Source organism: Urocampus carinirostris, chromosome 15 (genome assembly GCF_059441175.1).
Source record: "Urocampus carinirostris isolate Australia breed hairy pipefish chromosome 15, RoL_Ucar_1.0, whole genome shotgun sequence".
In the NCBI taxonomy this organism is placed as follows: domain Eukaryota; kingdom Metazoa; phylum Chordata; class Actinopteri; order Syngnathiformes; family Syngnathidae; genus Urocampus; species Urocampus carinirostris.
In genome coordinates this window covers 25,480,406-25,493,646 of record NC_142363.1, presented here as the reverse complement: position 1 = coordinate 25,493,646, position 13,241 = coordinate 25,480,406, and the positions used below count along the sequence as shown (strand labels likewise).

Here is a 13,241-nt window from a genome sequence, read left to right as displayed (position 1 = left end):
TTGGGTCGGAACAAACCCCCAAAAAGATGAAAAAAAGAGAAGAATTTTTTTACGAGCGAATCTATGACACATTATGTGTTACTCTGCTGCCATCTACTGGATTGCCGACTTAAGTTTTAAATGCCGCACTACACCTTTATAGACCATTGATCGGTCTTTTATCTTATTTCTTTGATTAGAATGTACAATAAGAGACAAGAAATATCAATTTCTGAAGGAGATGTGATCAGCTGAAGTCCTGAATCTCATCAGGACCAGCTCTTCTTTCTCACGAATAATTCAGACAGTCAGGGGAAGGCGTCTCCTACATTGTAAGGCGACACAGTCACAAACGGGGTGTGTAGAGGCACATTCCTGAATGTCAGTGCGAGGGTAGAAATCACATCAAGCAAACACCAACTCTTATCACTCTCTTAGCAAAATCCAATTGATTTCCTCAGGCAAATGTTGAGGGGCTTAAGCAAGATTTCCCAACAGGGTGTCGAAGGTATCAACAGTTGGACAGTGCTCTATTCAGCTGTGAAATGTCATTTAATACTAAAGTTTAACATTGTAGCAAATGCATAATAGATTTACAGTTGGACTGCCTTTTTAGTATAAGAATGATGGTAAGCAAGTTTTTGCACTCATGAACTCTATACAGCCATTGTCTGTAACTCATTTGTGTCCAGAATATTCTGTAAATAAAACCTTTGAAAAACTGCTAAATATTGTTTCAGCCTTTATCTTAATAACCTACTATCTTGCTATCTGATATCAAACAAACACACGGAATAGGAGAAAGACGATTTACAACATTGTAATGTGTCATTTTTCTTTTCTTCTCAATTCAGGTTTATGAACTAAGTGCGTTTGTGAACAAAAGTATTTTCATCGGCGTGAACACAGCAGATGCTGAAAGTGCAGACAAACGCACCATTTTCGACATTGGCAAGTCTGTGCATCAGTGGCAGCCATACGAGGCATTGAGGAGGAGGGTCCGCCATCAAGACATCCAAAAAGGTGTTTAGTGTGATCTTCTTCTGGATGAAAACACACACAAACAAAAACAGACAAACAAAAACAGAAAAACACATTCATAAAAGGAAAGTACAGTATCCCCCTGATTTTACCAGTTAATTTCGACTTTAAGTACAGAGACGATTGATACTTGCAAACTCCAGCTTACTTGCTAAAGAAACTACAGAATGTGTATGGTTTGATTCCTCTGAGACATTTCCATTTTATTTTTTGCACCCATGGTGAAAAATGAAGAAATTGTACACATCCATATACAGTATAGTAGATGTCACAGTTGTATCCATCCACGTGTAGTGTAAGTCTGTGCTTCTGGCAAGTCAAGTACGAGCACACCTTTTAAAGAGATTGCTCACAAACGGCATGTATACGGATCGCTCCGATCAACGCATAGGATATAGAAGGAAATTCTCTGGTTGGTATGCATGTAGACACACTTGTTAAGTGACACCATAATTCTGCGGAGAACTATTTAGTACCAATGAGTAGAGAAAAATCCTCAATGCTATGAGGATGAACCATAAAGGGTTAAGGAAATATTGTCGTTTTTTTTTAATATTATGCCCTTTATATTTCACACAATGTTGAAAGTCATTCATGCAAAAAAAAAATAAAACCTATTTTTTCAATGTAATGAATTAGTGGTTTATTGTAATAACTCGCAATGTGGGCTTCCCACCTGCTGGGGGAAGCACGTCCTAAGCGAGTGCTCGGTGTACCCAAAGGACGGCCCCTCAAAGACAGCCGTGGGAAGCTTGAGCACCTCTCGAAGAAACTGGTCGAACTTGGCGAACACCATCACGCCGTTTGAGTCCGACATCTGAGAGAAAATGTCTGCCAGGTAACAAAAGAAAAGTATAAGACGTTGCTAATGAAAAAGTGTCCATTATCTGCAACGCTTAACCTCAGTAGGGTCGCGGGGACAAGTTGAATCCATTTGTATGTATCAGTGTTTTTTTCTCAAATAAATTTTATCACTGTGAAGGAAAGTTGAGAGCAAAAAAAATCCACACAGATGAAAATAGTTTTTAACAGGCTTCGCAAAAATATAATTTGATGATCAATATAATTTGGACGCTGCCCTACTTACGAACGAGATAGGTTCCGCATGATCGTCCGTAAGTTGAATTTGTTTGTAAGTTGCTTCAGTGCTATATTTTGTATGTTTAAGCTTTATATAAGTATGTTTAAGGCTTGTATAAGTAACCTGTTTCATACTAAAAAATAAACATTTCATAAAATAATATGCTCTAGAAAAATAAATAAAGTTGAGTTTAACATACTTTAGGAAGATGCGCTTCAAGAGGTCCTCCTCCGTGGTAGAAAGTGGCCGAAAAAAACCACACGATCCAACGATTTTCTCAACCCCATCAAGCTTTCTTATTCCACTTTCATTTCAAAAGAAACGGCTCGCCTCTTCTTTTGCACCAAATGCAATATTGCACAACCCTTACGATACGGTATCACGATAACAACTGTATGTAACATCCCACATGCCGACATTTCTTGTGTAAATACCATGTAAATTATAACTATAGCCTTATCCCCCTTGTTTTATAACCTTATCTTCTCTGTTCCTTTATCTTCTTGGCTCATACCTCACTGTGAATGTGTAAAACTGGAGTGTCATGCCCAATTTCATTGTCACAATATGTTAACCCATTTTGTAACAATGACAATAAAGGTATATTCTATTCTATTCTATTCTATTCTATTCTATTCTATTCTATTCTATTTACACTTTACACCAACCATATCGAATGGGTGCACGAGATATTAAACAATAAAAATGTCAAAGTTCTTAGCGCGCTGGAGATACAGCACAGTATGTTTACACACGAACTAGGAAGAGGAAGTGGATTTCTTCTTTGGGGCAGATGCTGGGTGAGCTCTCACAGCGCCACACACTGGTAGCGGCGGAAAGAAGCACTACAGTGATGTCCGGTACTCGGAAAAAGGTGCACACAATACAAAATCTAACTTTGAGTAATGTCCGGATATTTCTCGACATCCCCCCAAAAATTGTTTGTATCTACCTTTTGCGTTACTCGAATCTTCGTAAGTAGGGGAGCATCTGTACAAGTTCTGTCATTTTCAATATAACTTGATAAAACAACGTATACCATCTCCAATGCTGCAATAATTTGTCCAATTCACTATCACCCCTTTTTATTTTGAAGTTAAAGACAGATAGTACATCTTTTCTTGGAGGCTTTAGCTGTTCCTATGTGGGTTTGATAAGGAAAAATATTTAGGTTTTCGTATAAAAAAATACATAGATGCAAAAATGTCCGATTTATGCAATTTTTGTGTAGTGTACTTACAGCGAAGCTTGTCAACTATTTTGCCTCCACACATGGTTGCCAACATCGCTTTCATTGAAAACACCGTCAACTTTCCGTGACTCTCGCTGCACACAAACAAATAATGACAAGTCAAAAAAATCAAAAAAAATCCCTGCCTCTTTTCAAATAGACACCAGGTTTGAAAATATATCAATAAATACTCGCATGCATACTGAATGATCTTTATTCTCGATAAATAACATCAGAAATACGGTTTTAAAACTTTTCTATGTAACTTCTCCTTTTTATGTCCACCTATTGCTTGAAAAAGGTTGGCACTGAACTGCTACCCGGTGGCCAGACAGTGTTTATTTCTTTACATTACAGCGGATCCCTGGGAAATGACATTAATCAGTTAATCTGAAACCATTATATGGCAAGTGATAGAAACCTATGGTATTGCATAGCCGATGCGTTCCAAAACCCCCGTAACAAGATAAAAAGCCAAAATAACAAATTATTATAATATAAGCTGTACTTCTGTGTAATATACGTATGTGAAAATGATTGAATAGAATTGTAAATACATAACATTTTATTTACGTTTATTGTGACGTGACTCGAGCTGGTAAAGTGGGATCAGTGGGTGGATGCACACAGGAAGGAGACAGTGGATAGAAATGAACACATAAACCTCCCAGGGATTGTCATTCCCTTTAGAAGATTTCCTTGCTTTAATTGCCTTATTTTTAGTAATAGCTCCTAATGGCAACTGGTTATTGTCAAGCAACTTAGCATGTTCCTTATTCGTATATCTTGATAATTGTAACAAGTTTTTCTTCTCTCTTTTACAGTACAAATATGCAGTATTGTATAGTCGACTTGCAAAGTCTTTACGATGCACATGATATTCTGAACTGAATGAGTAAAGAGAAGAGCATTGTGAATCGTAGTTCAGCTAATAACTGTGGAAATTTGGAGGCCTGTCTCACTGAGATAAAAGAGTGGATGTCACTCAATTTCTTGCGTCTTAACTCTGAAAAGACCGAAATGTTAGTCATTGGTCCTTCTAAATGCCGGGACTTATTCGCAAAAACTGCTGTGAACATTGACAAATGTCACATCACACAGAGTGACTCAGTTAAAAATTTAGGTGTCATATTTGACCCTGATCTATCCTTTGAGATGCATGTAAAGCAAATTACTAGAACTGCCTTCTTCCATCTTCGCAACATTGCTAAAATCCGTTCAATACTGTCTCAGTCTGATGCGGAAACAATAATTCATGCATTTGTTACCTCCCGTCTCGATTACTGCAATGCACTACTCTCCGGTCTCCCGAAGTCCAGAATCAAGTCTCTTCAGCTAGTACAAAATGCCGCAGCGAGGCTTTTAACTAGGACAAAAAAGTACGATCACATAACACCGATTTTGGCTAACCTGCATTGGCTCCCAGTTAGCCAAAGATGTGACTTCAAAGTTCTCTTAGTATTGTACAAAATCATACATGGACTTGCTCCCTCTTATCTTTCAGATCTGATTTGCCCCTATGTCCCGGTCCGAAGCCTACGATCTGAGAGTGCTGGTCTTCTGGTGATCCCGAGAGCAAAGAAGTCTTCTGCTGGTTCGAGAGCGTTCTCCATCCGGGCACCGGTGCTGTGGAATGCTCTTCCCCCTGAGATTCGATCTGCAACCTCAGTGGAAATGTTTAAATCTAAACTTAAAACTCACTTCTACTCCATTGCATACGAATAACCTACTCCTCTTGTCGGTTGAAAATAGTTTGTGTAATATAGTGTAACAATCTGTGAAGCCCTTTGAGACTCTTCGTGATTTAGGGCTATACAAATAAAAATGACTTGACTTGACTTGACTTGACTAATAGCAGAATGGCATTTTCATGAAGCTGTGACGCAAACCGATGGCAGACCAGCATTTTATACAATGTCGGCCAATAGCAGACAGGAAGTACCTTGTCATACACATGAACACTCTAAAGTTGGAATTCTATAAGTTTTGGGGCACGCAAAATAATTTGTTGTTTATGTCGGATAGTGGGGAAAAATATCTAAATAGGGGACTAAAAATATCTTAGTCCATAAAGTTATGTGAAAATGTCCCAGGTGTCTAGTGAATTTGGTTTTAGGTTACTTTTATAAAGTACAAGATTGTAGGCTTCTCATTTACTCATGAAAATTAATTAAAAAAAAACATAAATAAACATAGCGAGATAGTTCGATTAGCTAAATTACAATCTAATACAGTGGAACCTCGGTTTTCGAACGCCTCTCAGTTCGGACAAATCGGTGTTCGACCAAAAATTTAGAGAAATTCTTGCTTCGCCGTTCGGTGAAAAAATCGGAGTTCGAACGCCGGTACGCTAGGGTGCGATGCTGAGCCGCGTACGAGTGTTTTAGCCCCTAATTATGCCTCCGAAGAAGGTCGGTGCAAGCAGGACAGGTGAAAAAAGACAAGTTGTTCGTACAACTATTGCCTTTAAGAAAGACATAATAGCTAAATATGAAAGAGGTGTACGAATTTCCGATCTTGGTAGTGAATACAGCATGGCTAAAGCTACTATCAATACGATAGTAAAGAATAAGGAGGCTGTGAAATCGAGTGATGCGGCTAAGGAAGTTAGCGCTGTAAGCAAGCAACTGCTGCAAGTTTTGGAAGAGGTTGAAAAACTTTTGATTATTTTTCTCTCCCCACCGTCCACCACAAAGGTAAGAAATCCTATTCATAATCCTTTTTTTTAATTTTTACACGTTCATGTAAGCGTAATCTTTCGTAAGGAAGATTACGATAACGCGAACGTACGATTAGCCTGGGTTAGCTTTGTTTACGTAAAACATTCAGGCTGTTGGAACGGAGCTCTCTTTCCAATGAAGCGCTAGCCACTTTTTGTGGAGACCCGGGTGCTAAATGACGTGTAAACGACCTGATTTTTTTATTTTTCCACGTTAATGTTAGCGTAATCTTTCTTACGGAAGATTACGCTAACGTGAACTTACGATTAGCCTGGGTTAGCTTCATGTTTACGTTCATGGTAAACATTCAGGGTGTTGGAACGGATTAAAACGATTTTACATTACTTTTAATGGGAAAAACGATTTCGGTGATTGAACAAATCGGTTTTCGAACAGGGTTCTGGAACGGATTATGGTCGAGAACCAAGGTTCCACTGTACCAGGAAAAGACAGGACATTTCTGACAGCGTTGCACACACCTGTCATAGGTGGCCACCATGAAATTGAGCAACAGTCCGATGGACTGCTCCACATTGATCTGGTGCGTGGTGGGAAGCCGTTTGTTGAGCTGGTAGTAGATGGAAGACAGGATGGTCTCCAGACGCGACACGTTGATCTCGGCGTGGTGCTCAAGCGTGTTAAGGCCGTTGTCCCTGAAGGCCTCGATCATGTTCCACACATCCACCAAGTGAACTGACACCACAAATGCATAAAAAAACTCGACATATTTCCAATAAACAGCCGTCATGACATCGTCCTTACGGTTGCATCGCTTCTGCACAAACCGCAGCTTGCATGCTGTCCTGTACGTCGAGAGTCGGATCACGTCAAAGTTCTGAGCTCCTTAAAAGACAAATGCGGACGATGTGAAAGAGGGAAAAATGGGGGGAAAACATGAAAGGGTAGTGGGATTTATACTTGAGACAAATTGTGTCTCTGGTGGAGGTAAAAACTCCACTCACTCATCTCCATGAAAAGCTGCCTCTTTTCAACTGCGGCCTTGCCTCGCTTGCTCCCCTCCTCGATCATCCTATAGCGCATACAGAAAGAAATGACTTACTTGTAATGCTATTATCATTATAACGAATACAAAATTATTCCCATGATCATTAAAGCGGATTAAAACAAGGGTTACCACACTTTTCAATTTGCAAGCTTTGTTGATATTTCAATGCACTTCTTGTTTTAAGTTATTTTTTGTCATGTTGGTTGTATTGACATATTTTTTTTTTATGTAAGAAAAATCATGGAGCTATTTAAGTTTTTATCCACCTAATTTCATTTCCTGCACTGCTAGTTTTTGGTTTAAGTGAAAGATTAGTCATGTTAGTTGTGTTGGAATGCTCTTCCCCATGAGATTCGATCTGCACCCTCAGTGGAACTGTTTAAATCTAGGCCTAAAAACACTTCTATTCTATATTAAATGAAATGATCTGCATTTATATAGCGCTTTTCAAGTCAAGACTTTCCAAAGCGCTTTACATTGTGCTTCACATTTTCCAATAGCGGCCGTGCAGCCATGTAAGGCGCTAACCTGCTTATTGGGGGTATTAGGGGTTCAGTGTCTTACCCAAGGACACTTCGACAAGTAACACGGAGGAGCCTGGATTCGAACTGCGATCTCTTTATCCCATGACGATCGCTCTACCTCCTGAGACACTGCCTAAATTTTATGTTGACAATATCTGTGTATTAATTGTTATTACAACATCCATTGCAGCGTGCTCATCCTGGAAGGGGGATTACCTCGTGTGCAGTCCCTTCTCAAGGTTTCTTCATGTTGAGGTTTTTGAGTTTTTACTTGCCCTCATGTCGGTTTTAGATCAGGGGATGGTGTCATAATAGTCTGTGGTTTGCAATAATCTGAGGTCTGTGCAGCCCTTTGAGTCTCTTTAGGTCTCTAAAGGGCTATGCAAATGAACATGACTTGACTTGACTTTTAGTATCAATAGGTGACAAGCTCACCCTGACTCTATAACTTCCTATTTGTCCTAGATTAATATTTAGGGATGCGTGAGTACAGATACGAGGAATCAACAATAGCGCAAATACTAGCCATTTTTAAAGTTATTGCAACATGACCAATACCAGTAACCGGCAACTCTTTAACAACCAGAAACTAAAAATTTGAGGAATAATAAATATAATCAAGAAAATGCAAAATGAAGGACAGTATTAAGTTTGAAGTTGAAGGTAGTTATTTGAAAATATAAACGTTTTTGCAAAGGGAATTTGATTTTATATAGTAGTAGTGTGTGAACCTGGGATTTGCGTTGATGATGATTCAATAGTACAGGAAAAATATGAAACATTACTATTATTATTTGGGAGTATGAAATAAGAAAAAAACACATTAAAGAGGTAAAACTGAGGAGGGATAACAGAAATTCGAATTTAAATGTAATAATATTCTCAATATAGACAAGTTATATGCTATGCTAACTATTTGTGATTACATTCCGTTAAAAAAGCACCTACTTTGCTTTCAGGCGAGTTGTTGGAGATAAAAATGAAAATACAGCGCCTTTTAGGAAACTTGGTATAATTATATTCCTTAAAACGTTTTTGATGATATTTGAAGAAAGTGGTTTTCATAATGCTATGCTAAGCTAACCAGCTAATCCCGCCTGTTGGTATCTTCACATTTGAGTCATTAGGTGCTTATAAATGATTTTACCAAATCCAACAAATTAGTTATCTATTATTTTAAACAGTTTATAACAAACCCACCCCTTTTTTTGTGACTCCTGGCAGCCTGTACTTAAAAAAGTGCTAACATAATAAACGAATGAGTATCAGTCCATTAATTACTCATCTGATGCGTGGGTGGGCGTGCTGGTGGATCATATTTAACCTTTCCAATTCTACCAGAACAGTTTTTTTTTTAAATTGCACTGCCGATCTTTCTAATTTCTAAAATAATATTATAGGTTAAAAGCAAAAAATAACAAAGTAGTTGTACCTGTCGGTGGCTCAACGTCACGATTATTGAAACTTTTCCTACTGACAGCCTGTAAAGAAAACATAAGTTTCATTTGCAGCTCTTGAGATCGTACATAAAAATAATGTCCAAAAGGTTTTACGTGTCACCCACATTTATTGAATTGAATTGTTTTTATTGTATTTGACGACAACGTGGTGAAAATTGTATGCAGGAAATAGTGGTTTTAATACGTGTGGACGTGTATCAATTTTCGGATTCATTAGTGCTGTGATGATATGTGTTTGGGACAGTAAACACAAACATTAATGTGTTATAAAATGTGTTATTAATATATATGGTTAGACTTTTCAGTTCTAGTCCTTGAATAAACAATACAATGACACGCTGAAGCTATCGTGCAAAACAGAAAATAAATAAAATAATTAATTTCACATACCGGTACATGCAACCAGCATCAAGTAAATTCATCCATGGCATCGTTATAAAAGTCAGTTTTCTCAATATAATGGAACATTTTAAACACACTTATCAATATTTAGTTGTATGAATCGTCTTTTCGCTGATACACTTTAATCAGAAATCTTACTACATATATAAAGTCATCAGTGAAGGTTGCCAATCAAAACAAGACTATTGAAATTATATTTGCACAATTTGTGTACCATTTTTCATAAACGAAATTAAAAAAAAACACGAAATGTATGAATCATGATACGCATTACAGTTCCACTGTGAATACACATTTAGCTTTCAAACAGAACCATCTATTATACTTCGAACTAATGTATGACGTGTAGCATTTTCTGATCTTAATATGTAAAATAGCAAATAAACTGAATGATTCTGGTGTATTAAGAAAGCAGAAGAGTGTTGTTTTTGCAAGATGAACTGAAATGCTGATTTATGCTATCAATAAAAAAATCTTGTGCTGCGTTCAAACGCAATTGCAGACATACAATATTCAACGGCGAATGTGCCAGTGACGTCAACGCTGCTGCTTCAAGGTGCATTCACGTACAAACCGCGCCTTCAGCATCCGCTTGACGCTGCTCTGCGGCGGTATCTCGCAAAATAAATAAATAAAACAACCTAGCGGCCATGACGATCGACAACTCTAAACTATCATGACATCGTAATCATAATCGCCCTTTAATAACGTTTCTCACACCGACCGACGCCGTAAAACCTACCGAGGAAGCTTGCCTCCAATCCTGCAGTTAAAGCACTGTCAGCATCCTCCGCTGCATCAGCACCAGGATAGACGTTTGAGGGAAAAAAGAAATAAGAAAATAAAGGAATCCCCCTCCCCAAAAAAGAGCCACTATTTGCGTCTCACAGTAGTCTGTGAGATAACCGGAAGAAGCGTTTTGGATTGCTTTGCGTCATCGTCGTGGTTGCCGTCGTCTCGATTCTCTCCGGTAGCTCCCGGGGCACTGCGGTGACGGTGGCCGGGCACATGGACGCGCCGCTGGGCATAGTCAGCGGGAAAGGCGGCGGCGGCGACGACTGTGGAGGCGGAGATGTCGTGTGCGAGTCACCTGCTCATCTGTACGCATGCGCGAAGGCAAGTGTTTAAAGGGGTAATGCTGAGCAAAACATCCTAAATCACTGATTCTCAACTGTTGAGACGAGCTGTGACCCAAACCAATAAAAATCAGCTTCTTTACCTTTATCAAATGAAAGGATTGTGCAGTTTAAAGCTGTGATGATGGAATTTGTTCACCTTTTTTTAAAAAAACAAAAAAACAAAATGAGCAGCAAAACTAAAACGACTTCAAGTACCATATGCACTCGCATATAAGCCTACATCACATATAACCAACCCCCTAAAACTGTTTCAAAATCACTACATACTAAAAGAAATTTAAAACATTATTAAAGCGTGTAGGCAGCACGGCGGGGCAGTGGTTAGCGCATGTGCGGCACAGTTATGAGGTCGTGGGAACCTCCTGCGTGGGTTCAAATCCAGCTCCCGGCCTTACTGTGTGGAGTTTGTATGTTCTCCCCGTGCTTGAGTGGGTTTCCACCGGGCACTCCGGTTTCCTCCCACATTCCAAAGACATGCATTTCAGGTGAATTTGCCGGTCCAAATTGTCCCTAGGTGTGACTGAGCGAGTGAGTTGTCTGTCCCCGTGTGCCCTGCGATTGGCTGGCAACCAGTTCAGGGTGTCCCCTGCCCACTGCCCAATGATTGCTGGGATGGGCTCCAGCACCCCCGCGACCCAACTGAGGATAAGCGGTGCGGCTAATGAGATGAGAGATTAAAGCGTGTACCCAAACATCCAGAATGATTAAATACTGTATGTAGTTTATAAATATTAATAAACGTGTAAACAACTATTTCAAACCATTTACTAAACATTCCAGCAGCACTTAAATGGAACACACTCGTACACCATTTTCATATTTCAATTCAAGTCATTTTTATTTGTATAGCCCTTAATCACAAAGAGTCTCAAAGGGTTGCACAGGTTATTACACAGACTATTTTTCAGACAATTATTACATCATCCCCTGATCTGGAACCAACATGAGGGGAGGAAAAACTCAAAAACCTCAACATGAGGAAAATGAGGAAACCTTGAGAAGGTACCGCACATGTAGCATCCCCCATTCAGGATTACCAGACAGCAAAGGATGTTGCAATCACAAATAATACAGAGATATTGTCCACAAAAAGTATAGCTTATTCATATGCTATAGAGTAGAAGTGTGTTTTACATTTGGCAATCTTTTTTTTTTTTTTTTTACTTGATCATTGTTGTCATTGTTTTCCACTTTCCCTTCCCCTTATCACTGAATTTCTTGGGACCCCTTATTATGGGCAGAAAATGGAAATAAAACCAACAAAATCCTAATGAAATGAGATGTGGTCCCTTAAACACTATCTGTATGGCACCGATTGACTGAACAGGAAGGAGACATCGAGTAGGGCATTATTGTCATCTACTGTTAAGGAGTGTTATTGATCCAGTGATTTTTCTTCTTCTCAGGATTATTTTGCCAGGTGAAAGACCGCCACCCACTGAAAATAAGTATGCGACCCACTTTTGGGTCCCAACCCACCAGTTGAGAAACACTATCCTAAATGATACCCGCAGCTCATTTTTGTTATTCATTTAAATCAACCTTTTTTGAAGCTGAGAGCTATTTTTTCAAATTGATTAACGCAACTAGCGCTTTATAAAAAAACAAAACCAGTTATGTTATTGCTATATTGTTACATGCTACTTTATGCTATTAACAGGTTTGAATGATCAAAAAGTTAAAATAGGCTAAGTCAGAGGGCTCAAAAATGCAGCCCAAAGGCCAGTTGCAGCCCGCGGGCAATATCGCGAGGCCTTGACATTAAGTTTAAAGGTGGGTGCATCGTTTGAGGTGTCCTTAAAAAGTTGACAGTAGTCAAGTTATGTTTATTTGTGACGCCCTTAATCATAAGGACTCTCAAAGGGCTGCACATACCACAGATTATTGCAAACTACAGACTATTATTACACCATCCCGATCTAAAAACGACATGAGAGCAAGGAAAAACCCCAAAACCTCAGCGTGAGGAAAATGAAGAAACCTTGAGAAGGGACCGCACATGAGGTAATTCCCCATTCCAGTTTGTCCAGGCTGCAATGGATGTTGCAATAACACATAATACACAGATACCATCAACAGGAGCTATAGGTCATTTATAAGCTAAATAATAGAAGTGTGTTTTAAGCCTAGATTTAAACAGTCTGAGGTTGCAGATCGAATCTCAGGGGGAAGAGCATTCCACCACACCGGGGCCCGAATGGAGAATGTTCTCTAAACAACGGTTCTCTTCTTGGCTCTTGGGATCACACGTAGACCAGCATTTTCAGGCTCTGGACCGGAACATAGGGGGAAATTAAATATGTACGAGCATTGTTGAATTCATGATTGTGTATTGTTGAGTTTTGAGGTCGGAGTCCACAACTTTCCTTGTTGGTGATAGGAATGAGTGGAGAGGTGTTGTAAAACAATAGAGGGATGTTTAGACGCGTTCCAAGGGATGGGCAGGGCACCCGTATGATGCGGCAGGGGTAAACCAGTGAAAGCTGCCGGGGCCTGCTGTTGAACAGAAGAGTGTGTTGCGTCACCCTGAACCGAGTGACATGGCCGCTTTCTTGTGTCCTGTTTCATCTGGAGGGACGAAAGCATGACCAACTTGGGTGCCGAGGTGTTTTGTTTGGGTGTTTGGGCATTTGGATTGGCCATGGTCCAAACATTCTG

At 39.4% G+C, this 13,241-nt stretch overlaps 1 protein-coding gene across 3 annotated transcripts in view; it reads right to left on the bottom strand.

The window, feature by feature from the left end:
* dtnbb (dystrobrevin, beta b) overlaps positions 1–10,530 on the bottom strand; it is a 33,579-nt gene extending 23,049 nt beyond the window's left edge. For 2 of the 3 annotated variants that reach the window (XM_088354063.1, XM_088354065.1), the window contains exons 1-8: positions 10,187–10,530; positions 9,015–9,063; positions 7,015–7,082; positions 6,815–6,895; positions 6,532–6,745; positions 3,342–3,427; positions 1,697–1,851; positions 917–1,022 (exon numbers count right to left, since the gene is read on the bottom strand). In XM_088354063.1, the coding sequence (XP_088210189.1) occupies positions 917–1,022; positions 1,697–1,851; positions 3,342–3,427; positions 6,532–6,745; positions 6,815–6,895; positions 7,015–7,081 (709 nt within the window). In that variant the 5' untranslated portion in view covers position 7,082; positions 9,015–9,063; positions 10,187–10,530. The remainder of the gene's footprint in view (positions 1–916; positions 1,023–1,696; positions 1,852–3,341; positions 3,428–6,531; positions 6,746–6,814; positions 6,896–7,014; positions 7,083–9,014; positions 9,064–10,186) is intronic. The other variant, XM_088354064.1, reaches the window with a different exon arrangement.
* Positions 10,531–13,241: the final 2,711 nt, after the last annotated feature.